Source organism: Hippoglossus stenolepis, chromosome 1, assembly GCF_022539355.2.
Source record: "Hippoglossus stenolepis isolate QCI-W04-F060 chromosome 1, HSTE1.2, whole genome shotgun sequence".
In the NCBI taxonomy this organism is placed as follows: Eukaryota; Metazoa; Chordata; class Actinopteri; order Pleuronectiformes; family Pleuronectidae; genus Hippoglossus; species Hippoglossus stenolepis.
Window position 1 is genome coordinate 27,479,560 of NC_061483.1, and position 26,667 is coordinate 27,506,226.

Below are 26,667 nucleotides of genomic sequence, written 5' to 3' on the forward strand. Positions count from 1 at the left end.
ACAAGGAGAAGAAGTCAGTAATAAACATAGAGGCCACAGATTCTCTTGATATGCTTTCAAACAGATTACAGTTACGACACAAACACTCAAGTTTTGCTTCACCCCAAGTACTTATGAGGTGTAAAACCTCGCTGTCCCTCCACTGACTACCTCCTTCGCAGCTGTCTTCCATGTTTGTTTTCACCAGGCGACTCCCGCCCGCCCCTTCGCCTGCGCAAAATTAAGAGGAAAGTTTGATCCAGTGTGCTGAAAAGTCACAATGAATTCCGATACGGGTCACATGGCTGTTCAGACTTAGGTCGCATGTCGAGTACATGCATCAGTAGGACCTCGATACCGCTGCTCCATCCCCCGGTTACTGCACAGACTGGTTCATAATGCTCTATGGTGGCGTTCGTGTCCAGGATATATTTTGGCTTCATTTCTGGATGGTGGGCGGTAGTGGAGACACGTTGTCCATCTTTATACACGTTGTATAAATAAATCAATAAATATTTGATTTATCTTTTGGATATTTAGAAGAAGCTTTGAAAGGAACCAAATGACTCAAAACATGTCATATAGAGTTATGATTTGTTGACACAGTGACAATGTAATATTATTATTTTTTAATTCACAATGAACTATAAATTTATTTACTTTTAAAATGCAGAGTTGGTAGAGTCGAATTGTACAAAATTGGACTATATATTAGGTGGATTAATACCATAATATTATTTGTAAAAGATTAGAATGTTCAGGCTCGACTAAACACGTGTTAATATATTTAAACACACTGTACACGATGTTATACTTTGTCATATTCAGACTTTTAAACCTGTCCCAGGATGCCCTCTGCTGTCAGCGGAAGAGCTTTTATTGTGAAAGTGTTAATCTGTCAGAGGTAGAGATGTGTGGCGAGTCTCGGAGGAGGAAGTGAGTGACACACGGTTCTGTTCATGGTGAGAGGAGCCGATGCCGGTCGCTTCTCTGCCCACAGCACTTTACCGGACATGAGGTGAAAGAGTCGTCAGAGGTTCGCAGCAGCGGGAAAATAAGGTACCGGCTCATCCTTTCTTCTTTACTTTCTCTGAGAGTGTAGTCGGCTGAGTGGGGGTCTCTGAGGTGGGGCCGCTCAGGTGAGTCACCTCCCTGCCCGGAAACATGAGCGCCGTCCCGGGACAGGTGTGAATCTCCACCCATTCCCTTCAGACATCTTCCGTTTCAGTGTCCTGCTTCTGTAAATACCAGCCTGAGGTTAATGTTAAACTCCGCTCAACATCTGGAAAACGACTACTGTCTATCTCCTGACACACACACACACACTTACAAAGAGTCTTTCTAGAGTTATAAAGGTTTTCTCAGCGATAAGACTGAGTCATATATTCAATATAATTCAAACGAAATGTGTTTAATGAGTCACTGTTGTCCAGTGGTCCAACAAGAAACTCTAGATCCACCAGAACTGCAGATTAACTGCAGTTTGTTTTAGTTGATTGAAAGAGTTCTTTTATGTTTTGCTTGTTTTGTTTTCTTCACTGAGCTGTAGCCTTGCTCCATATCAAAGTGAAGGAACCACAAACTGAAATGCAGGAAATGGCTTCTTGTCTTGACAAGACTGCCCAGTCTTATTCATCTTAGCCCACATGGTATATTTATGCTCTCTCTCTCTCTCTCTCTCTCTCTCTCTCTCTCTCTCTCTCTCTCTCTCTCTCTCTCTCTCTCTCTCTCTCTCTCTCTCTCTCTCTCTCTCTGTCTCTCTCTCATATATATATATCCAGTCAGTCACTGTTCTTTATAACAATAGATAAACACAGTTGCATTTCAAAATGCTATCGTCTCTTGTGTGGCTTCTTTGTGGTGTTTTGTGAAGTCGATGACCTCATTTTGAAGTGAGAGTTTAGACGCACGGTCGGCTCTGTGCAGACATGCATGTTTTTATTGGAGTCACCGGTACACGTGTGGTCTTGCTCCAGCACATGTAAGAACAACGACTGAGGCTTTAGTTTGTAAAGAGTTTCATCAAGTCACATCGAGTTTACACAATTGTTATTAACAAAACATGACTAATAACTTTAACTCCTCACTTCAGACAGATGGAGTGATACAGATCTCCTCAAACAGCTCTGCTTCATGTGCCATTATTCTTTTGCGACACAGATTCCAACACCTAGACTGTGTTTTGCAGATACAGAGTACAGATCCAGTACCAGTGCATTTAAAACTACACCAACTTATGTATTGTATTTTACCAGCTGTATGCTATAGCTAACTGTCTATGGAAGTGATGATTTGCTATCATTCTTGTATGGCCTGGCTCAGATTACCATTTGGGAAACAATTACATATGATGCCATGAAGCCTATTTTATTATCCAGTTTAACAGTCATAACCGAAAAACAACAAAAAATAAATACATCTAGGAAAACACAACAATTACATCCTTTAAATAGCTTTTAAAGTGCAGCCACAGTTTAGAAAAATAAAAGACCTTTAATGTTTTGAATGGTCCAGTCATTTTTTTATTTTAACCAGATCTCTCTAACGTTTCATTCCTGTAAATAACTGCTACATTGGCTGTACAACCCAGCTGTTGTTCTGGAAAAAGAAAAATTGCAGTTCTATCAATCTATTAAACTTTAAAGGGGACATAGCATGCCCATTTTACCACAAGTTGATATGGTTCCTTGGGGTCTTAATGAAATGTCTGTAACATACTTTGGTCAAAATACCACAAGGATCATTTAAAACAGCACCCTTTTTACCCTGTCTAAAACAGCCCTCCACAGAGTGACCTGTTTTGAGTGCCTGTTCCTTTAAATGCTAGTGAGCCAGCTCCCCCTCCCCCCTCTCCCCCCATGATTTTAAACGATATAAATTACATATTTGATATGATTATATAAATGATCAAATATGCATCCCATACTTTGTATTCCCCTTCTGTTGTCCTGGAGTTTTAATTTTCCCAATCACATAATTAAATGTCCCCCTCTGCCCATCCACTACAAGCACACAAGCAGACAGACAGAGAGAGAAAGAGAGGGGTGTGGGGGGCTATGAAGACCATCATTTACCCCCGAACCCCGACATTCAACGGGTACAACAACAAGCGGAGAAAGCAGAATCGCGGGCTGACCAGCGCGGAGAAATGCTCGTCCCGTGTGAACAGCCAGGCGGCTGCGCGCTTGAGAACGGCGCTGCGCTGCCTCGCAGCCTCGCTGCGTCCGGTGTAAACCCGGCGTAACGAGTGTGGGGGGGCGGGGGGGATGAGGTGGGGGGTGGGTCAAGGCCATGTAGGGAGACTTCCAGTGTATTGTGACGACACAGTACACAGGAAGCTCATTCCAGTCACTCAAGCGTGACGTTTCTGACTTAGAGGAACCATAACAAAACGCGCAAGTGTTTTTTCCCCAGAGTTTTTGGGTTGGTAGACATGCCAGATACCCACATTAACGTGTAGAAGCACTAACAAAGTGGAATTTTCATGATATGTCCCCTTTAAAGATGTGGTCTCTGATCAGTACATAGATTGGTACTCACTGATATCCGACCCAGCATTTTCAGCAGTATTTCTGATGCTGGTATCGTGACATCTCTAATTTCATCAGTAAAGAAGTAAAAACAAACGTGCCAATCTGTCGAATCAGCAGTCTTTCAAGGATATTCGACTTGGATGCATTATATCTACTCTAATTTACGATCAGTCTCTCTTTATGATCATCACATGCTGTTTCATGTTTGTTTAACACTGTCACATTGACCCCTGCACTTTTGGTTGCTTGTTTATCTTGATCTAAATTATGGTTTAATAAATGACTAAAATGTGACAAAGTCTTGTTTGTCACGTGGCTTTCTGGACAAAGCTGTCTGCAGGAAAGATGGACTTCCTCAGCTTCTCCTAGAACTGAGCTGGTGTGTGCTACGGCCTTCACGCTATCAGCAGGGATATATTGTCAAGTTATGAAAAAATGTCTAACATAATGTGCCATTTTTTGTTACAAATCAATAATGGAGGGAAACGTACTTCTCCCCATTGAGAAATTATAAATGAAGCTGCAGCCTGTCAGTGCGTCAGTGTGAGTGTCTGTCCAGACCAGGTTCAGTATTGTTGATCTCTGGTTTGACTGTCAGGTCAGATGAAGGTCGTTGTCCACTCTGCATTGTGGCCACCTGGTTGATTATCTCACTGATATAATTATACCATCGACCTGTTTAATGTGTGTTGATCATTTTTCTGCTCCCATGATGCTCTTTTAGTCTTGTGACTTTGGCAATACTTCATAACATTTGCTGCTGGCATTATTGGGATTATTCCAAGTTAATTATTGATGTTGAGTGTCTTTGTTTAAATACTCCTGAGAAGTGCTCAGCTGATGTCCACCAAAACCACCACAGCTCTGATCCCCACCTCAGCCAGTAACCAGTGTTTGAGAATAACTTACTGTAGTCTAACACCTCAACAATAGAATCCAGTGAGAAAGGGATGTGGTCTGTGAGCTGTGTAGGCTGTTGTGCAGGTTTACTTGTTTGTCTGCTGTAACCAGCAGCACTGGTCGTGAAGACTTTCCAGTTACCTGTTTACAGACTGGAAGTATAGACAGATGAAGCCCCTCCAGGCCTCAACCAGGTCAGGACAGAAATTATTAAGCACATCTGGAATGATACGGTCTGGGGTTTTAAATAATAAAAACCTCACCAGTATCAAATAAAATCTGATAAAATGTTGTGAATGTGATATTACAAACAGGAGAGACTGAGCAACATTAGCATTCATTCATTAGTGTATAATCACGTGAAACTGAGCATCATTGTGTTTCTGTTACCTCAGAATAGGCCATTTCAGCTTCAGGAGCAGGTCCTCTTCCATGGTTCTATACTGTAGACAAACCAAACACTGACTATAAAGGAGACTTTTCACATTTTTGCGACATTTGAAGACCGCTGTAGGTTCGCCTACACTCTTGAATGAGGGGGGTTTGGTGGTAGGTCTTCAGTTGTTTGCTAGATGGCACGAAATCTTTCACACTGAGCCTTTAAAGCTGCTATGTGTAGATTTGTCAGTTTCCATCTCCAGTGATCGCACTCTGCTTCAGTCCCAGCAGCCTTGGTTCAGAGTCAGGGACACTAAGATGTGGGAGCTCAAGGCCAAACACATGTCACAGGTTTATCTCATTTTCCTACAAACAAGACCTTTGATAATCTAAACAGTTGGAAAATGTTAATATCACAACCTTGGGATTTATTTTTTCTTCACACAGTGGCGTCTAATTTGAGGTCACATAAACATGAACATTTTGTAACCATGTCAACACAACGTATCTTTAGTAGACTAGACGGTTGACCTCTGGGCTATATGCAGACGTGAGATATGGGTCAATGAAGTTTTTAACAAGCCAATTTTAAAATACACAAAAAAAAGAATATCTATTATAATTATTCAAACATTAGGAATGTTGTGTACACATAAAATCATATACAAATTTCTAATTATTTGATTTTAGTGTTTTTTCATCTAGATGAATTGGCCGTGGCCTTAAGAAATGTCATGTGGTGCGACCGTAATTTATCTTAAAATGAATTAATTTCCTTAATATGCTTACATTTCTTTTTTTTACAATTTCTCAATAATATAAAGTCATTAGTAACAAAGTAGTTGCATTTCTTGAGAGTTTTTGTAAATAATGATCTCATATTTTTGTTCTATAATGTCACCGTCCCCTTATTAAATGTAGTTAACAGACTTATTTTTCCGGTAAAGTGCATAAAATTGATAAAAATGTTTAAAAAATACCATTCATTTAAGCATACTGTATCAGTATTAAAATACTCTAATTGCATGGAAATATTTTCCAAATAATACTAAAATAAAGTACTTTATGTATATAAATCATTAATTGAATTTAAAAAAGCCCCCAAACTCCCAATCTAGGACATATATCTATCATGTAAAACACTCTGCAATGGTCGCACCACATTTGGTCGCACAACATGATGTTTTTCTAGTTCAGTCAAAATTTACAGCCACAGAATTGGCCACCTAAAGAAAACAAACTAGGTCAGCACAAAAGGTCACTATGAAATTTATAATCAAAATATATATTTTTTTAAATAACTTAGAATTCATTGTTTTTTTTTAGGTCATACCACATGATATCCAAATGTGGCAACTACATACCAGCTGTGAAAAAGGTTATTTTTTTCCAAATTTGAGAGAGAGTTACAAACCTGTTGCTGCTTCCATCAACAACATTTCAACATCAAAGTCCCAAATTGGTCCTTTCTTGATGGTCGCACCACATGATATTTCATAAAATGGACATCATCGGACAAAGTTTGTTTGTATACTATGATGGAAATATAAATGCAAATGCTTTGCAATTTTGTACAGGATTACAAAAGACTTTGGAAATCATGCCAAATATGGCAGAAAATAAATTTGAATAGATTTTGAGTAATTTCAAAGAAGTTTTCACAACAGCAGTCATGGCCGGACGGTTGCACCACATGATATTTTGACACTTTAAAAAACAGAAACATTTAAATAACTCATGGTTTTTGGAAATTTAAAGTGTGTACATATACAGGACAGGTACTACATATATATGGTATTTCTTTATGTATTTAAACCTTTTTTTAACAGAAGAAAATGCAGTCGGACAGAAAATATAGGCGTCACGTCAATGACCCATATGTTGAGGCAGCCCGTGAGGCCATTCATGAATTACTTTTTAATGTGATAAAAGAAAATAACATGGAAAAAATAACAGAACGAAGACTCACGTTTCCTTTTGGGTGGTCTCATCTGGCTGTAGTGCCTGTCAGGTCAAGGTCGGGCAAGCAAAACACACCTAGCTGTTGTGTCATCACTGACAAGCGTCATGGCAAATTTCATCCAAAGAAAAGTAGATGCAGAATATCGAGCTTACTAAGAGAAACAGACAAATGAAAAGGTTTGCAGAGATGCAGTTGCAGTTATAAAAAAAGGCAAATCATCATTACAGCTGGAAACATTCCAGTCAATTCACAGTCAGTGAGAATAAATAAGAAAATAATAACAGTTTTTTTATGTCTGCTTTTTTAATATTTTTATCATTTTTCTCTTGGGCCTGATCAAACTGTATTGCTGTAAATATGTGTTCCTTTGACTTCAATCAGTTGTCATTCAAATAACAAACAGATCAGCAGTCATGGCCTATTCGAGGCCATCATCCTTTTCCTGTGCCTGCTGTCTCTGTCTGTCTAATGCACCATCTAATCCTCATATCTGGGTCAGGCGAGAGAATTGTGAATCGAGGCTGCAGATATCAGTCATTAGATTACCCGTTAACTCCAAAATACATATAGATATACATAGTTATTTACTAGATAATTCATTGGAAAAATATCGTCAGTTGTTACTGTTTCACTGTAAGTGTCTGAGATGAGGTGTACAATTTAAAACATTTTGTGCTCTCATCCTCAGACACCATTTTCAGTTTGACTCATTAACATCTTTCATCCTCTTTGCTGATTTTGTAAACACTGATTCCTGTCTTGTTCCTTCACCTGTGCCCTCCCCGCCTCTTCCTCCACTTCCTCTTTACAAGCTGATAACATGGCAGGTCAGCAGTTGCAGTTAATGACTACACAAAGTATGAAGCTGTTAAGAGGCTTATTGGTCTGTTGCTTTACAAAATCAGGATTTGTCTGAAGCGACTGCAGTTCTGGGCAAGTACTACTGCTGTTTGTGTAACAGAACATTCAGAGAGATGACAGCTTGAAATATGAGTGGTATGAGAGATGCCTCATAACATGGCCTGACTGTTATATTTACCGGTTTCCCTGCTGTTTGTTCATGTCAGTGGTACACTGCAGATCTTGTTTGTGTATGACATTCCGTAAGTAAACTATGAGAGGCCCTTTGAGAGGTAATTAATACTACTCTCTCACATGTACCATCACACTCTCTTACAAACACTTCTATACTCTCTTACATGAACCATCATACTCTCTCACACACACACTACTAGTGTTGTCTGCCTCTGGACAACCAGTGTGTCCCCATGCACAACGCCCTGCTATATTTCTATATTTCTATTAAATATTATATATATATATATTATAATGTTATATTCATACAGCTGCATGAAAGTCAGAGTATCTGACTCATTACAAACTTTCAACCCAGCCCTCATGAACATTGATGAATTGTTTGCTTAAGCATATGACTGTGACTGACTTCTCTGTTCCTCTGTTGTTTTTTTATTGTAGTTGTGCGTGAAGTACAGATGTTAGACACAGACTGAACCTCCCTCCCATCATGGATTCCAAGAAGCCAGGCATGCTGCACCATCTCCGCAAGAAGCTACATCTTCGGCGCGACAAGTCGAGCTCAAACAAGGAGGTTGCCCACCTTCAACACGCCATGGACCATCGGATGAGCTCCTCTGTTCCTGACATGAGGAACATGAGGCAGGAGTATGCCAGCATCTCCTCCAGCCCGCAGCTTCAACAATTCAACACTACCAGCTACAGTAACCCCTCCACACCTCTTGTCATTCTTTCGAGAAGCCAGAAACGAGCTGGGAGTGGCCTGAACATGGGAGTAGTTGGTGAAGGAGTAGGGAGGAGTGAACACAGACTGAGCGTGGCTGCAGACTGTACAGACTGGGCTTCCTCCCAGGAGTCATTCAACAGTCTCGGTGAGGTAGAGGAAAACTCTCCGGAGACAAACTACAGACCTGCAAGGGGCATGGAGCCTGAGGAGCTGGAACTGCCGGAGATGATGACTGTCTATAGCCCGGACCATCCCTCTGTGGAAATCTCAGAGGACAGCTCACAGGTACAGATCGTTCATGTTAAAAGTTGTTTCAGTATTTAAAAAAAACAGACCAGTTCTTAAATGCATAAACAGGCCTTTAGATGGCACTAAGATAATATTTTTATTTCCAAATATATCTCATATTGAATTCTTGTATCTGTCTTTCAGTCAATACATTTGTAGGAATATAAACAGACACTATGACAGTCGAACAAGCTTGAGTAGTCGTGTATATTGTTTTCCTGAAACACACAAGTTGAAGAGGGTGAAGTGCCTGTGATCAGGTGGCAGGTGTGTGTTGTCAGGTGTGTTTGCACAGAACATACAAAGTTTAACTTGAAGCTGGATAGAGATGACATAGGAGTTCCTTCCTAATAAGTGTGTGTGTGTGTGTGTGTGTGTGTGTGTGTGTGTGTGTGTGTGTGTGTGTGTGTGTGTGTGTGTGTGTGTGTGTGTGTGTGTGTGTGTGTGTGTGTGTGTGTGTGTGTGTGTGTGTGTGTGTGTGTGTGTGTGTGTGCGTACACAGAGAAACAGACAAAAAATCTGTTTGGTATGATAGGAATGTTTAGGATATTTCTAAAATATCTCATCTAGCGACATTTAGGGCAAACATTTGTTCTAGTATGCTTGTATGCTGAGAGCGATTGATGTATCACTGACTGACTGTGATAATGTGTCAATAAGGTATTAAATCAGTAGGAATCATCAAGTTTTATTAGGTAAAGCAACTTACTGATCTAATTGACCGAGGCGCACATATCTACAAATGAAATGTGCATATGTGAATGCCAATTTTCAGGTTGTTACTTACTTTGAGCAAGCATTAAGAGATTTCTTTGTTGTGACACAAATATTTTTGAATATGACTCTAATCCCACATATTCTGCTGGTTGTTGCTGTAATGGTTCATATGCTTCATTTATGAAAAGATCTGGTTTAGTCAACAGGGGGCAATCTGAGTTCTACTAAACACAAAACAATAACAGATAAATGTGTAGGATTTTTTTAAATGAATCCTTATTCATCCTCCATTTCTATACATTAAGATCCAGTTTATTTATGCGGTATAAAATATCTTTAAAAAACATGTAATCTGAAACATTGAATTAAAGTTTTCCATATACTCTGTTTGTAAAGGTAAAACACAAGGACAAGGGCTGTCAGTCCTTTTGTACAACAGTAGTTTTTAACGGAACCTAATGTACTTGGTGTCATGTTATGAAGAAATAATTGACTCAATGTCAATCAATTGGTTTTTAGTTGGACATGATTGAACAAGTTCTGCATAGTATGTGTGTCACTATAGCAACAATGCACATAGTATTATAGGAATTTAAGCAGTGTTTCAGTTCATAACCAGTCAGGTTTTATAGCTGCGGATAGTTTAGCAATATGGTTTCATGTTTTTATATATTTTCTTGTAATGTGTCATTACTCAAAAACATTTCTAAACAGTTACTTCTAAGGCAAATTTGATATTATAACTCCTCTGAGATGTTATGGCTATTGGGCCAATGTCACCATTTAACTAGATCTTTTGGATTTCACAGAAATTTGAAGTGTCACAGAAGTCTACATTGGCTTCATAATTATCTAAGGACACAAAGGATTGTAGAAGTCAGGGCCTGTATACCTAAGTGATCTAACCTCGTCTTTGTTAACTGAACAAACACACACCTTTTTAGTGGATGTACCATTTGTATCAAAGCTCCTAAATCAGTAAATACATGGTTCAATGGATTGAACAAAGGAAAATAATTGTCCTGAATCATCTCCACGTACTTGATGCCTCCATTTCTTTCTCTGTGGTTAAAACTGCTGAGTTTCTGTCTTCACTGTTAGACACATGACAGAGCTTCCCATACTTTGATTAATAAATACATGAATCATATTTTAGAAATGAAAAGTTTAAAAACACTCTGTATTTTTGGATTATTTTCCTTTAACAGTGCGCCTAGAGGGGTGGTGGTTAGAATGCAGTTGGACAGGTGAAATAGATGCCGGTCACATCGAACTGACAATGACTGAACCAAATGTGCTGCTGAACAACAACAGCAAATATTAAATGTTGTCTTAGGACTTCACACCACACCCTTGATAGTTACATTTGAATCCTGTCCTCACTTTTGAATTATGGAAATTAAACTCAAGCACTATCATCTGTAAAAATATGTTCAACATCTTTCAAAATGATTAGGTTTTAGGGAAATGGTTCAATATTGGATGGATTGCTGTTGCCTTTGTAAAGACATTCATCTTCCCCTCAGAATGAACTGTACTTTGGTCATTCCTTAACTTTCATCATGCATTATTGTCTTTTTACTTTATTTCAAATTTGTGAAAATGATGGGCACAGGGGGCGCACACAAGAAATTTGAATGTAGTTTATAAGCTGGCAGATGTTTTGGGAGGCAACAATAGTCGTCACATGTTGTGATCATCATTTGTGGAGAGTGCATTGACTGTGCTTGATTTGGGACAGAACTACACTGTTGAGATCCACACACTAGGCCAGTGAGTATACTGTATACACAACTGCCGTGTAAACTGCAACCTGCAGGAATATTGTGGTCAGTCAAGTAAAAGTTGAGTAAAATTCACTTGTCCTGAGTTACTTTATCTAGACAATGTATTTCACCTAGTTTAATATCAAACTGTGTGAACAGGGTCCAAGCATTTTATTTTTGCCCTGAGGCCACAGAACAGGTTAATCCAGCCATGACCTTTTAAACCATGTGTCCCTGAAAGTTAAAACCACATAGCTGAAAACAGGAAAATCACCATTTCTGTCTTAATTTCTAAAAACACTGACCTAATGCAAAGTTTTTTTTTAATAAATTTAATGTCTTCATATATTTTACCTGTAAAAAAAAATGTATTTGCTAAGTAACTCATAAGTTAAGCTGTAAAATGTGCAGTAAAAAATACTATTACCCTGCCAAGGAAGTTAGATTTTCACCCCTGTCTGTTTGTTTGTTTGTTGGTCTGTTTGTTTGTTTGTAAGCAAGATTTTACAAAAACACCAGCTCTTGGTTTAAGGATGTGGTACGGGTCTGGAAAGAACCAATTAAACTTTGGTGCAGATCTAGGATATCCTTTATCCTTTATTAACATTGCAAGATAAAGCATTTTTAAACATTTTCCCAGGATATAATTTGTGAATCGTTGTGAAATTTGGTGCCTCTTGATTAAGTTTTAAAGGGACTATTGAACCTTGGTCGATGTATGCACTCCCATGAGTGTCATTCTAGTATTTATAAAGCGATAGAGGAACGTTTTCCATACTGGAGATTTCTGGACACATCCATAAAAGAAATCAATGAATAATGATTTACCTTTTTTAATTCATCAGTTTGCAGCAAAAGTCAGAATTGAAGTTACTGAGCTGAACAACAGGGCAGAAGAGAAAAGTAATTACCATTACCATATTCTGGGGTTTAACTCAGTTCAGTCACCAGGATAGCTGGAATTTTTAATAAATGCTTAGAGGATTTATCCCTGTGGTAGAAATGCCAAAGAGAGATCAGTCCCTGAACCTTTAGCTGATCAGCAGACTGAAACTTTCCTTTTTCATCATCTGGTACGTCACATGCTTTTAAAATCATTTTTTATGTCACATGGTCGATTTTTGACATGTATTTATGTTTGTCTCCGCAGTATGATAATCGTGATTTCACTGGTCAAGTGTTAAAGGAGGGAGACGTGCATAATGTAAGTGCTGTTCTCCAGTTTGTGGATTTGTTCATTTGTGATTCTGTGTTCCTGAATTAACCTATTTGATACTATTTATTATTTCTACTAAGGATTTATCTCACAAATTAAACAAGATGCTAAAAATGGTTGTGTGGGTACGTTGTGGGGTTTTGTCGAGTGTCTGTGCTGGTGTTATTGTTATGTATGATTCAGACAGTCGCATTGTGCTTTGGCTGACACACATGCACTGATGTCAAAGTTTAATTCCAGATTATTGTGTTCGGGACATGATGGGACTGTAGGCTGTGTGTGGCTCAGTAATCAGTCTGTGTCACCCTGGCTTTTGTGGTCGTGTCAGGATCGGGACGCTGTGTGCACCGGGTGATTCCAGGCAACTGGATTTTTATTCTGTGAAAGATGCTTGGTTTGGTGGAGAGTGATTAAATAATCCAATGCATGGACAGGGAATATAGATAGTCTACAACTGCAGAAAGCCATTTTTTCTTTGTTGCATCAAAAACAATAGTCAAGTGTTTAAAGGGCCCATATTGTGTTAAATACATTTTCTGGGCTTTTACTATCCGTAATGACTTGAAGGGGTCAGTAGGGACCCTCAAAGTATGAAAACAGTCACTTCCTGGACTTTTTCACTCAGTCCATTCTAAGAAATATGTTATTGAAACGTCTTGTTTCGTACTTCCTCCCCCGTATGATGTGATTCGGGATCGCACTCGTCTCTCCGCCCCACCCAGCCGGTACCAGTCCAGCCTCCGAACCCCCCCATCCCTGTCAACACCACCACCCCTCCACACCGAACGCGACACCAAGCAGACATGTTGCTGAGCTAGCAGCTTGTTAGCTAACCACAACAAACAACACTGAAGAAACACTGCAGTGTGGAGGGATGCAAGGAAGAGAATGTGTCCGTGCACATTCCTACTAAGAACGTTACTGTTCGAGACCAGCGGTTACGCTTTATTTCTTCTGACGTGCGGCTGTGCTCAGTACGGAGTAACCTAGACGTTACTCTTTACTCGGACTGAAACTCCATTGTGAAACTCCGTACTGTAACTCGGGACGTTACTCCTACCTTGGCCGACTGTCCTGCTAAAACTTGAACAAACATGATGACGGTGTAACTCACCGTTCAGAAACATCCTGTTGTAACCGACTGTAAATATGTGGCTGTTCTTCTATAGCGGTATCCAAACATACCAACGTGACTTTCAGCTGTGTTTACCTAGTTGCGTGCCACTCAAAGTGCAGTCAGCCAATCAGAGGAGGGGCTCAAGAGGCAGGAGAAAACAGCCTGTTCTGTCTGCAGCTCCAGAGAGAGGCAGGAGAGAGGACATGGAAATACAAATTGATGCAGTTTTTTTTTACTTTAAACCACTGATATATCCTCTTAGGGGAACCAATACCTCAAAGTAAATCCCAGAAAGGTGTAAAATATGGTCCCTTTAATTTAGGTTTAATAGATATTCCGTTTTATGAAGTCTTTGGGACGACCTGGTAAATTCAATATGACCTGATCTTCACAAGTGACGCAATGTGCCCAAGCTATTAACACACAAACATGTAATCTGTCATCTGTTTGCTGAGCACACCTCTTAAACAATCAAAGTGCTGCTGGGAAACTAAATTAACCCTTGGATTTACTGACTGGTTGAACCTTTTTTGACAGTAATAACAAGATTTCAAGACTCTTTATTGTCAAGTAAAACAGGTGATGCACTGATCATAAATTCAAATTCATACTTGGCTAGTCCTCCATTGACACACAAAAAAGTGAAGATTAAACACAGAAATAAAGATGCAGCTGCAGATCAGACACAACATTCAGGAGGAGTTCAAGAGCATTCTGCTTCAGCTCAGTCATATGATGTCTGCAGTCAACGACTCTCTGAGGTGCACATTATATCTACTGGGTAAGCATCTGGGCTCTGACAGGACCACCTCAAAAGGAGGATTTTCTTATGATTTAGTCATTCTGTAGTAATGTTTAAGGTCATTGTCCAGTGGCATCACCAAGCTGCCTCTGATCTTCAGCTGACAGACGGCCACTCTGACATTATCCTGTAAGATACACTGATAAACTTAGAAACTGGGAGTGTCAAGCTGTTCTTTTGGCAGCTTGACAGTCTAATTTCAGAAATGTCTCTCTGTCTGTCTGTAGCTGACATATCTCTAGAGCTGTTCATCTTATCAGCTTCTCACTTGGCATGTGTATTGTTAAGAGCAAAAATAAATAGTCTTGAATTTGTTGAGATTCTGATGTGAGATACATCAATATAAATAAACAGACGACGTACACCAGCAGCGACTGGAATTCAACTGATTCACCTTTTTTGTGCAGCCGGTCTTTATTTCCAAAAAGTTTTTTCTATATTGACATAAATCTACTTAAATAAAACCCAAGACTTGGCATTAATGTAATATCCATTATTTTATTTTTATTTGAATGTGCTGAAGCTCAGAGCCTGAAAAATGTACTGCATATGTTGAGCTTGTGTGTTCATACTCACATACTGCTGTTGACTTGCTCAGAAAGTCTGGATGTAATGAGACTTAGCTTCTTCTAGAATAAATACTGATGATGTTTTGGTGTGTGTGTCCAGTGTGAGATGGGCAACGAGACTCTGAGTGTGTCGGACGGCATCAGAGATCTGTCCAGGTCCTTCCTACTCACCATCAACCTGAAGGAAGGATGTAACCTGGTCATCAGGGACCGCTGTGGTAAGAACCTCACCTTAAACTACTGCACATGCTCTATCCCTATCACTAAGGCACTGTTTGTTTACACTACCACTATATGAGCTCTATCATCTCTGCATATGATGATGATCGAGTGACACTTGATGCTGCAGGGCCACAGGGATGTTCAAAAAAAGGGACACAGATCATTTTACATACATGTATGATCAATACAGTAGAGTGCACACAGCAGATGTGTCTTTAGTTAATCATGTAGTATCACATGCAGAAGGTGGCAGCTGTTCTGTGGCTCGACCTAATGAAGGTACATGTACAGTAAGATGGTACAATACCTGAAAACACACACAGAGTCTGAGCTTGAGCAAACAATGCTGAATCAACAGGATCTTCAGTGACCGTGACATGAATCCTTTTTTTATAGTCAGAGTAAGAGAACTGGGCTCTTGCACGGGCAAATAATACATCAGCATGTTCGGAAACACTCAAACTAACATGTGTAGTCATGGCTTTATATAAGTCAATCTGCCTTTTCAGTGTTTAGTAAGATCTTCATCATTTTAACTTCCACACTAACTTTTTCTGTCCCTATGTTTTTTCTCGTCCTGGAGATTTCAGCTTCAAAGCTACTATTAAAAAAACTACACACTCTGTTTTCCCCCACTTCCTGGATCTTGATGGAAAAAATTTGACACATTTAGCAAACTTATATCTATGACTTAGAACTTGGTGCTGTTTGATTGAATTTAAGGGGACTGTTGGGTCTTGGTGGAGGTGTGTGCTCTTTTGAGAGACATTTTAGTTTTAGCTTCTTTTTCTCATATTTAATATGCTTTGATCACTCTGTATCAACTCTTATCTCACCTTATCTTACGTTTGTTTCCTAAACTCATCAAACTTTTGACATTATCTGCACCTAGAGGAGTGTTTGATGTTTCTCTGGCAGGCTCAAACGTCACTGCGTTCTCTGCTGTTGTGCGTATTCTGCCCATATCGGCCTCAGTTTGTGTGTTTAGCCTTGGCTTAATGACAGCCAGGAATGCTTGAGTAATACACACAGGGTTATTGACTCCATGGATACTAAACACAGCCGGGTGTCAGGTTAGCCATTTGGCTCTTATAACAGCCAGGGCAGGATTCCATACAGCACATTACAACCTGTCTGGGCCACACCCTGCATTTAGTACTACAGGCCTTTCACTCTGGGCATGTATTTGGATTAATTTCTCTTTATCACATGGGCTTGTATTTACACAAGCAGGCTGTGGGTAAAGATAATGCAGGAGAGGCAGGTGGAGGATCAAGGGGCAGGAGGATTTGGTTTCACCACATTATTGTTAAAACCATATGGTCTTTTAAAAGCAGTGCATGAACATTATTTTATTTTTCTGTTTGTTCAGATTATATGCACTGCACTCAAAGCATATGCTGCTGATGGACGATGCCGGTTTGTTGTGCAATGGGTTTATAATGCCATGCTTATATTGTGACATCACACACAGAACCAAGCATGATCGTAGTGTCTGCTGCCCTCAGGTGGTCGATTGACAGAACAGCTGGTCACAGGTTGTACATCCATAATTATTATAAATTATAGAATAGGAATTACTGGAACAATCCCCTTTACCTGCTGCCCTGTCTGTATGTGATACAAGATTTTAATAAAGACAAGTTGAATCACAAAAAACTACGTGTTCAGATGCCGTTACTTTTTACAGTGGAAGCTGAAATTTGATTGGTTGATGTCTCAGGAAATTGTGGTTCCTCTGTCGAGGATGAAAAAACTCCACATCCTCTGTACAGACATAAGGTGACGCCACAGTGTGAGCAGGGTCAGGGTCCTCCCTTTTACTGGAAACGGCTGCATTTCTTGAGAAGTTTAAAAGGCTATTTAGCAACTTAGTTTGGAAATCAGAAACAGGGTGACTTACTTTTCAAAGATTTTGTGAATTTAAAAACCAAACCAATGTTAAATTACAGCTCAGGAGAAACATTGTGACCTATAAAGTAAAATGAAACCTTTTTAAAATGTGTTGCATGTTTTGGTTTATGTGTGTGTTTGTGATACTTCTGTGAATAGAACCCAAATGTTATACTTGTTATATTACATGTAAATGTTGAGTTAAACACTTGTGTCAGATATCACTTAGTTTAGGTCATAAATAATCTAAACTGCTTGTTTGATGTTGTTTATCATTTCCAGGTACCAGTGACCCTTACGTCAAATTCAAATTTGATGGGAAAACGTTCTACAAAAGCAAAGTGGTTTATAAAAACCTCAACCCAACATGGAACGAGACCTTCTCTCTACCTGTGAAGGATCTGAATCAGAAACTCTACGTCAAGGTAACTTCTGTCACTCTTTGTGGCTTAAAAAAATTCATTGTTTTATAATAAAAGAGCCTGCTGATGTCATGTTAGTGACATGGGATAAGAAAATGTCCTGTAAAGGTGTGAGATCTGTCTGTCATCTGATGTTCAAAGGCTTTTTACAGTTCACAGAACTTTGGGGTCTCGTGTGCACTTCAGGTGATGTGTCTGCAGAGTCATGCATAAGTGACGTTTAATTTGCAGTTACAAACAAGTTCAGTGGGTTTTTTGTCAGCCGTATGGGAGAAGTCAGCACATGAATTTAATGTTTTATTCATCATTTCCCATCATTTCTTGAGAGGTTTTGCTCCCACCGTACTTAACCTGAAGTCAACTGTTGTTTCACCCACCTATCAAGCATGTTCCTGCACGTTTTTTTTTTTCTCTGCTGCATTTCGTTCCAGTGAATCATGTCCGCAAGGAAAGTTTGTGTTGTGTTGCTATATGAGCATGTGCCTGCTCAGTTTCTGCCCATCACTGACAGTCAATGAATCAACCTTCCTAACGGTGTATGATGTTCCACAGCAGCTCACTCTCTGTATCAATGTTGTCTTGTTTGACGTGACGCAGGTCTACGACCGTGACCTGACGACGGATGACTTTATGGGCTCTGCCAGTGTCGTCCTGAGTGATCTGGAGATGGACAAGTAAGTTCCTTAGCAGTTCGGTGGGTGAGTTGGAAGCAGCTGGACCATGCACTGTAGGTATGGTGTGAATGAGCTCATTGACTGAAAGTCTGAGGCCAATACTGATACAGATATGAGTGATATTTTTTACAGAACAAACCTTTTTCATAATGATTTCTTGTTTTTTCATTTTTTTAACCTTACTGGAACACTGGGCAGTTAAAATAAATTTGTCTCAGATTCAAGTGGACATCTCTTCATATCCCCCCCAAAACACCTTTGCCATGTCCATACTACAGTTTCTTGTTCCACATTAGATGACAGTTATGCTAATTAGAATAACATATCACCCGGGTTAAACTGAATTAGGATTATAGACTTAAAATATGAAATGACTGGGGGGGTGTATAAACAAAGACATTGTGATTTTACTATTAAATAAGTATTGACTACCAGCAGAGGTTCCCTTACCATTTTGTCTATGAATGGTGGACATTTGAACTAAGAGGGCCTAAGGATTCCTAAGCAAAAATGAAAGATTAGAAAAAATATAATTTAAATATTATCAGTACATAATTATCTTTACCGCTTATCCTTTGAGGGTTGCTGGGAGGCTGAAGCCAATCCCAAATGACATTTGGCGACAGGCAGGGTACACTGTGGACTGGTCGCCATTTTATCGCAGCATCAACATGCAGAGAAAAACAACCATTCACACTCACATTCATAGCTACAGTCAATTTGGAGTCTCCAGTAACCCGACCCCAATCTGCATGTCTTTGGACAGTGGGCGGAAGCTGGAGAAAACCCACACAGACACGGGGAGAACATCCCAAACAGAAAGTTGCATCTTTATGAAGCTTACTTTGGGCAATTTTGATGATAGTGTTGCAATGGTGTTTTTAAGTTAATACAACGACATGAAGTTATGTGACAGCCCCCTCCCGACACTGTATCAGCAAATCTAGTAATGATTACTGCAGGATTGTATTTGACTGTAGGGAGGTCATTTATTAGCACATTTTATTCAATAATATACTCTTGTATACAACCCATATTAAACAAATAACACACATCTGCTCCAGTGTAGCTAAACATTGCTCAGTAGTAGAAGACTGATGGTCCATGTCCTCTGTTTGAAATCACATGGTGTGTGTTTGGCCAAATGTAGATCTAAACTGAAACTGTACTTTATTTTTGTTCCAGAGTCAATGAGCTGTCGTTGTCCTTGAATGACCCAAACAGCCTGGAGCAGGACATGGGCACCGTGCTGGTGGACATGAGTCTGTCAGTCAGAGATGGAGACAGTAAAAGAGGCCAAGTATGACAAGCTCACATGTACTGTGTAATTACTGCATGTTTTCAAGCCATAGATGTTTGTTGCACTTTATATTTCATACATGTTTGTTTCTGTGTATCTCTTACTAACCGAAGTGTTTCTGTTTTGCACCTAACATGCATGCTCCCGTTTGCAGCGGTGGCCCCAAATACGAAAACGAAGTTTTAGGGTAAGACACGAAGGAGGGAAAACGCTGGACAGACATTAAGTTATATTTACTTTGCTGAACGTTTTATACCTTTCTGCTAAATGTGAAAAAGACTTTACTGGATAAAAGAGGAAAAGCTATAGTGACCAACAGAAAGACAAACCTAGAGCTTCAATCATCATGCTTATGGTTTGGCCTCCTTCTGTTACAGTGCAGGTTAAACAAACTGATACCACCAGGTACATGGCAGCAGATCCGGCATCAACATGTTTTAAGTGTTTGAGTATTTGTTTTTCCAAAACCAAAATTGTAGTGATCCAAGTATAGTCTTTGTATCAAAAACTTGCTATAACTCATTAATCAGTGGCACCGAGCCTTGTTGTGATCGAACAACTCTTGAGTTTATTTGAATCGGTCCCACACATCCTCCCACACAGTAATTTAGAAATGATTTGACAGATATACTGTTTAGATTTGGTTGGTCAAAGGTCACAGTGACCTCACAAATGTTTTATATATGTAATATATATATACACACATACACATACAGTCTATAGGGTGTTGACAGCTTTATCCTATGTCCCAGATGAGGTGGTTTTTTTTCTGCCCTCAGAGCAGCTGCTGAATACATGACTTTTGCTTGTCATACTGTTCTCAGTAGTGCATGAACCTCTCAGTGTGAGAATGACAGTTCTCCTTCAAATGTTGCAAACAGGCGTCTTGCCTCATCCCTAGTCTAAAACCTTTGACCGTGTCTGCATGTTCATGAGTTGCGGCCATGTGACTGTGTTTGCATTACTAAACGGGTGTACCTAATAAATTGCTCTGAATGCATGTTCCCCCTGCTGCTTCAGATGCGCATTGTCATCTGCCAAGTGCATGCAGCGCAGCATGTTAATGGAAACGCGATTTTCTGCTTATGCATGAGGCAGAACCGAGTCAGACAAGACAGCAGTGTCAGCTTGATCTGTGTTAATTAAATCTGTGTTAAATTTATCTCCCTGCAGCGTTGTGTCTTCATGAAAGCTTAGCTTATTATCTGAGAATATGGCTCGGTCTCCTACTGTGCTGTGTATGGAGGAGAGCAAGAGAGACTACTACTGCTCTGTGCTATAGCTTTGCCTAATCTCTCAGTGAAATGAAGGTGAAATTGATTTTCACAGGAGAAGTGGAATAATGGTGTCTTATTCGGTTCATCTGTCAATTGTCCATCTTTGTAGTGTGCTGATTGTGATGTTCAAAACATTGATATGGAGGATTTTTAATTTTATAGTAGTTCATCTTTATGTAATGTATTTGTGTTACAGAGTAACAATGTAAATGAACATTTTAAAGGAATTGGATTAATGTTTGTGTCGTGAAATCCTCTCCCTCTCCTCTCGTTGTCGTCTCCTCTTGTCTCCTCTCGTTCAGTCGAGAGCGTCCTCTCAGAGCTTTCGTCTGTCAGAGACGCTGAAGAAGAGTCAGCTTTGGACGTCTGTGGTGTCGGTGACTCTGGTGGAGGGTCAGGAGCTGCCGGTGGACACTCAGGGAGGTCAGCTCTTTGTTCGCTTCAGACTGGGAGAGCAGAGATACAAAAGCAAGGTACTGGATAGAGGTGTAATGCTTTTCATCCACTCCACACACCCCTGAATTGTCCTTCTCATTCCTAAGCCCTCTTGCCTTTTCTTTTTTCCAACACCATTCTTCTTCTAAATTGACTGCAATTTATTTTTTTGTTCTCATAGCCACTTATTAAATAATATATTTTTTAAATAAATTATAAATTAATATATTTATTTGTATACTGTATGTTTCAACTCTCTGGAAAGGTACGAGTATCGCCTACACAAAGAATGAAAAAATGACAAAAAGTTTAAATAATCATTATAATGATAATAAAGAAGCTCCGCACTGATTTTATACATGAAGATTAGTTAGTTTCTCACAAAAACTGCATTCAAATTGAACTGAAAGTGATCATTAACCTTCATCACTACTTTTGTGACAGAGCCCATAGGTTTAGTTCCTTAAGTTTATTGTTAAATCGCAGACAGATTTTTTTTTAGCTTCTATCCAAGTTAAAACTATTTTCATTCATTTGGTCAAAATAAATGTTTGATGGTTGCTTAAGATACATTTGTAGCATTACAGTTAATGCCTTTACACCAATAACAGATGTTGACTTGCAAAGCCATGATAGTGAAGTTGCGCTGATATGAAAACCGTGTTTCTCTAACTCTGATCCGCTGCTGAACAGATGTATTGTTAAATGTGTAAAATGGTCTCACATAGTCAGACCCATCACCACAGTAAATGAAGTAGTTTTTCCTCACCCTCGTCGAGGGCTAAGAACAGAAGATGTCACACCTTAAGCCCAATGAGGCTCATTGTGATTTATGAATATGGGCTATACAAATAACATTACAGTAGTTGAAATTGAAATGTTCTGTATTTGTGTAATTAATACATAATCAATTTGATGTTTTAAATAACAGAAAAAGTGATTACTTTTATATTATGTTTTGTGCATGATGAGATTACCATACAATAGCAATGCACTAGATTCATGTACTTGTTTTGTATTTTTTTGTGTTTTATGAAGTGTTTTGGATTATATCAATAGTTAACAATATTTTTCATAGGTGCAAATGTGGTCCTTATATCCTTGAAAATCCCTCTGTGTGAATACACATAATGTAAAAAGGAACTCCTGGAAAACAAAGGTTAAAGATAATAGGAGTCCTTAATAGATTTTTTGTGTGTGTATAAAATAAAATGCACAAGCTCACGTTGCTGCTCCTCCAGACAGTTGGCTGGTGTCTCACAGTGATGCTCACTCTCTTGTGCTGCTGGTTGTGTGGCTGCTGTCGTTGATGGTTATCTTACTATTCTACAACATCATCCATTACACGTCCAGGCTGCATTCTAATGAGCAGCGCTGCTCCTTTTCTTTTCCTTTATTCATATGCAGGTTCAAAGTGACAGTAATTATTCATTATACTTTCATGAGCAGTGGAAATTTGCTAAACAACAAACATTCACACTCCAGTCTGTGGGAAAATCACATTTACCAACACAGGTAAAATGAACATAATTCAACCAGTTAATGTTCTAAATAGGAGCTGTGCGAGCGCATCTGCACAACCACTAACTCATTGTATGTTTTTTTAGATTTGAATTATACAATAATAATAACTTTAACAACATCTAGAATAAGTTTAATTACTACAATGACAATATTTAGGAGATTATAGAGGCAATGTTGCCTGCCTGAATCTGAATGGCTACTGTCATTGTTTTAAAGTATACACAAATGATGGTGAAAGCATCTTATAATGCGCTCTCTGATTCAGAATCACTGCAAAGTGGCGAAGCCTCAGTGGAGAGAGAGGTTCACCTTCAATCAGTTCGTGGACAGTCCAGAAGTGCTGGAGGTGGAGCTCTGGTCCAAGGAAGGACGAAGGACAGAGGAGTGTTTGGGAACGTGAGTCTGGATTCAGCTCTGTGACATGTCATCTGTTGTGCACATATAAACACACAGGCTCAGTTTACACAGGACTTGGGTCTATTCCATGAGTCTATAAACGAATGATGCGTCTCACCAGGCCATGAAATGCCTTGTGAACAACTATTCATGTGTAATAAATACAAACTTAAGTATGATTCTGTAAATGCATGGACTGAGAGATCAAAGAAGAGATTGGCAGCATTTCCAGAGTAGTGGCTGTAATTTAATACAGCCAATGTGTATATGTCACAGTGTGCGTGACTGTGCTGTGTGTTTGTGTGTGCAGGTGTGAAGTGGACCTATCCAGGGTCCCTCTCAATCAGAGGCAGCTGTTCACGCTGGTACCGGGGAAGGGACGTTTGGTTTTCCTGCTCATGCGGAACCCGTGCAGCGGCGTCTCCATCTCAGATCTCTGCGCTGCACCTCTCGATGAACCTCAGGAACAACAGAACCAGCTGGACAACTTTGTCAGTATTTCTGTGCTGTGTATCCTCTGTATGTGCTCCCTTCAAGTGTTACTTTACCTGACACCTTTGTCATTTGATCCATATCAGCCCTCATCATCAATGTTTGTTCAATTGTAATATAAAGTAAAAGTTTCATACAGTTTTCTTAAAAATGACAAGAAATCCAGACATGATGGTCTGAGTGTCTATAGAGTGAATATTAGGGATGTTTGAAGAGAGCATTTCCTCTGCTCTGTGTTGAAGGACCAAAAGATGGCAGTATCTGAGTGCTGAGAGTCTGTAACAGGGAATCCTGCTCAGTGTGGAGCTAAAGACAAACATAATTATAAAATTCATCAAATAGGCCGCTGTGTAGTGAGTTCAGAAAATGTGGGTTTTCATGCGTTATCTCAAGATACAGCTGGATGTTATGGTTCTAGCAATGAGAGGTGATGACTTGCTTGGAATGGACTATATTCAAAAATCCCCTCTGTTGAATTTAGTATGGAATGGTCGAATAGAAAGAAACCGTTTCACAGATACTGTACCACTGCATCAGGCCTTAACCATTGTTATCAAAGGCCGCACAAATTAGCTTTTATGTTTTTATGAGTTTTTATGTTTTAGTCTATTAAATGAAAGTCATGCATAGCCTACTTTACATTGATTGCAACCATTTTCCTTGGCAGAGCACAATTTTAGTGGTTATACCCTATAACACATTTCAAAATGAAAATGCAGTGATTGGAAAGTTGTTTGAATGTAAAAATATATGAGTGTTTATATGGATTAAATTTCAAACATTTGATTTACTTAAAGAACATGACACGTTCTCAGGGAAATACTCAAGAAGAACATTTTTCTAATTCACCTCAATCATTTCATGCCTTCAGCAAATATTTGGTCCAACATGTCTGTTCTAGACGTCACAATGTCCCATATATCATTATTTAAAATGTAAAAGTGTCTCTGTGCTCAGTCTATTTAGCAGTTTGCATATACCGGCAAGCCTATATCTTTTATGTACATTTTTTAGTGTGCAAATAGGTTTCAGTGACCTCACCAGTTTGCAGACATTTAAAGACAATTTTAAGGACTATGAATATGGCAATAATTGTTTTCTGTTAGATTTTAATAGAAACCTGAGGCCTAGGAACAACGATTGAGCTTTTGATAAAGACATGAAGATGAAGAATCTAAGATTTTTTTATGAATGATTTCTCAACATAGATTATGTTTAGACGCTTTCAGTGTTTTCTCACTCCTGTACTGCAATGGAAAGAAAGACTTTCAGATATATCTAATGATAATCTCTTATCAGAAATAGCATCACTTTGTTTTTTGATTTATAATACTTCATGCTTCCTGTCCACAGAGTTTGAAGAAGTCCCTTCAAAACCTCCGAGACGTTGGTTTCCTTCAAGTCAAAGTTATCAAGGCTGCAGATCTACTGGCTGCTGATTTAAACGGTGCGTTGATGTTATGTTGTTGTTTCAGTGCAGTGGCTGGCAGGACCCCAGCGTTAAAGTGTTGTGTCATATTCTGTAGGAAAGAGTGACCCGTTCTGTGTGTTGGAACTGGGGAATGACAGACTTCAGACTCACACCATCTATAAGAACCTCCACCCAGAGTGGAACCAAGTCTTCACATTGTCAGTCTCACTATCTCTTCTATCATAAATACCCCCTGATGTTTGCACTTTGACAACGTGTGTGTTTTACTGCAAGTTGACAAATTGTGACCTGATTCTGTTGTGAGTGCTGGTTTGTAAAGATCCCCTGACCTTGTTTATCGCAGCCCTGTCAAAGACATTCATGATGTTCTGGTGGTGACCATCTTTGATGAGGATGGAGACAAGGCGCCAGACTTCCTGGGAAAAGTTGCCATCCCCCTGCTCTTGGTACACACCACCTCACTAAGAGTCCATCATACAGACTTATCTATTTACACTCTGTGTCTAAATGAAAGTAAATAAGGTGATGACAGTCCTGTGGGTTGAAGACCTGTTAAGATGTAATCCAGCATGACTGATGGACAGGTTCATGACCGAGTTCAGCACCTGATGCCCTTTCTGTCCTGCAGAACCGCCAGGGACAGAAGTTCACTTTCCCACTGAAGAAAGAGGACTTAGGTGGCCTGTCGAAGGGGAGCATCACTCTGGAGCTGGATGTTATTTTTAACCCTGTAAGTAAAGGTTGAAACTGACATGATGGATATAAAATATGGGCCTGATTCTGTCTGCTTCTCAATGCTTCTGTACTCATTTTATTTTTTTATCAGGTCAGAGCGGGCATAAGAACCTTTCAACCCAGAGAGAGAATATTCATCGAGGATAATCCCAAATTTTCTAAAAAGGTTTGTCACAGTTCAGATAAGTTTTAGGTTAAATCCTTGGTGGAGGAAGCTATATAATAGTAAATCTCTGGAGTTTTGACCTTTGTTAAGATTTTACAAATGTTGGTCCCCCCGCCCCCTTTATGAGCATAGAAAAACAATTGATTAAGAAAGTAAGTGGTGGATGGCTCGATTAAAAAGGTCATTTTCATTGTGAAACTCAATAAAATTAAACGTTAGAAGGAACAAACTGTGGCGGTCTAGAAAAGGTACATCTGTATTTGTTTCATGCTTGACTAATCGTTTAAAGAGCTTATAGATGCAGAAAGGGTGAAGAAATGTTGCACAACTATCAGCATATTATTTATCAGCGCATGAATGCCTTTAGCCTTGATTTTCTCTAAAAGGCAACAACTCCAGAAGCAGGGCTTCCCTTTGCCCACAAATTAGTTGAATTGAGCTTTAATTGACCCCAACTGTGACGGAGCTCTTGTCTACTGTTCTACATTAGTTTGATATACAGTGTGCATGACAGGCTGTGACACGGGGTGCCTGACTGTCTGTACTCCTCACAAAGACTCATTGTTGCGAGACAATACGTTGTTCGCTAACGCCAAAATTGGCTTACACACGGAGGACCCGGATTGTACCGTGCAGGTTTTCAGTTTGTTTAAATGTTGAAAGTCTTGGTTGACAAAATCAGGTCAGATTACTGACATGTTATGCCCCC

General features: G+C 39.4%; 1 protein-coding gene across 4 annotated transcripts in view; it reads left to right on the top strand.

Annotated features, from left to right (window-relative positions):
• The first annotated feature begins 863 nt into the window (after nt 1–863).
• Nucleotides 864–26,667, top strand: part of mctp2b (multiple C2 domains, transmembrane 2b) — a 35,195-nt gene continuing 9,391 nt past the window's right edge. Inside the window, exons 1-16 of one of the 4 annotated variants that reach the window (XM_035160824.2) lie at nt 865–1,038; nt 8,230–8,800; nt 12,437–12,490; nt 15,091–15,208; nt 17,388–17,530; nt 18,125–18,201; nt 19,387–19,501; nt 19,656–19,688; nt 21,081–21,251; nt 23,003–23,133; nt 23,444–23,624; nt 24,979–25,072; nt 25,152–25,254; nt 25,401–25,503; nt 25,686–25,787; nt 25,884–25,958. In XM_035160824.2, the coding sequence (XP_035016715.2) occupies nt 8,279–8,800; nt 12,437–12,490; nt 15,091–15,208; nt 17,388–17,530; nt 18,125–18,201; nt 19,387–19,501; nt 19,656–19,688; nt 21,081–21,251; nt 23,003–23,133; nt 23,444–23,624; nt 24,979–25,072; nt 25,152–25,254; nt 25,401–25,503; nt 25,686–25,787; nt 25,884–25,958 (2,022 nt within the window). In that variant the 5' untranslated portion in view covers nt 865–1,038; nt 8,230–8,278. Of the gene's footprint in view, nt 1,165–8,229; nt 8,801–12,436; nt 12,491–15,090; nt 15,209–17,387; nt 17,531–18,124; nt 18,202–19,386; nt 19,502–19,655; nt 19,689–21,080; nt 21,252–23,002; nt 23,134–23,443; nt 23,625–24,978; nt 25,073–25,151; nt 25,255–25,400; nt 25,504–25,685; nt 25,788–25,883; nt 25,959–26,667 lie in introns of all 4 variants that reach the window. The other 3 variants (XM_035160832.2, XM_035160841.2, XM_035160848.2) reach the window with 3 other exon arrangements.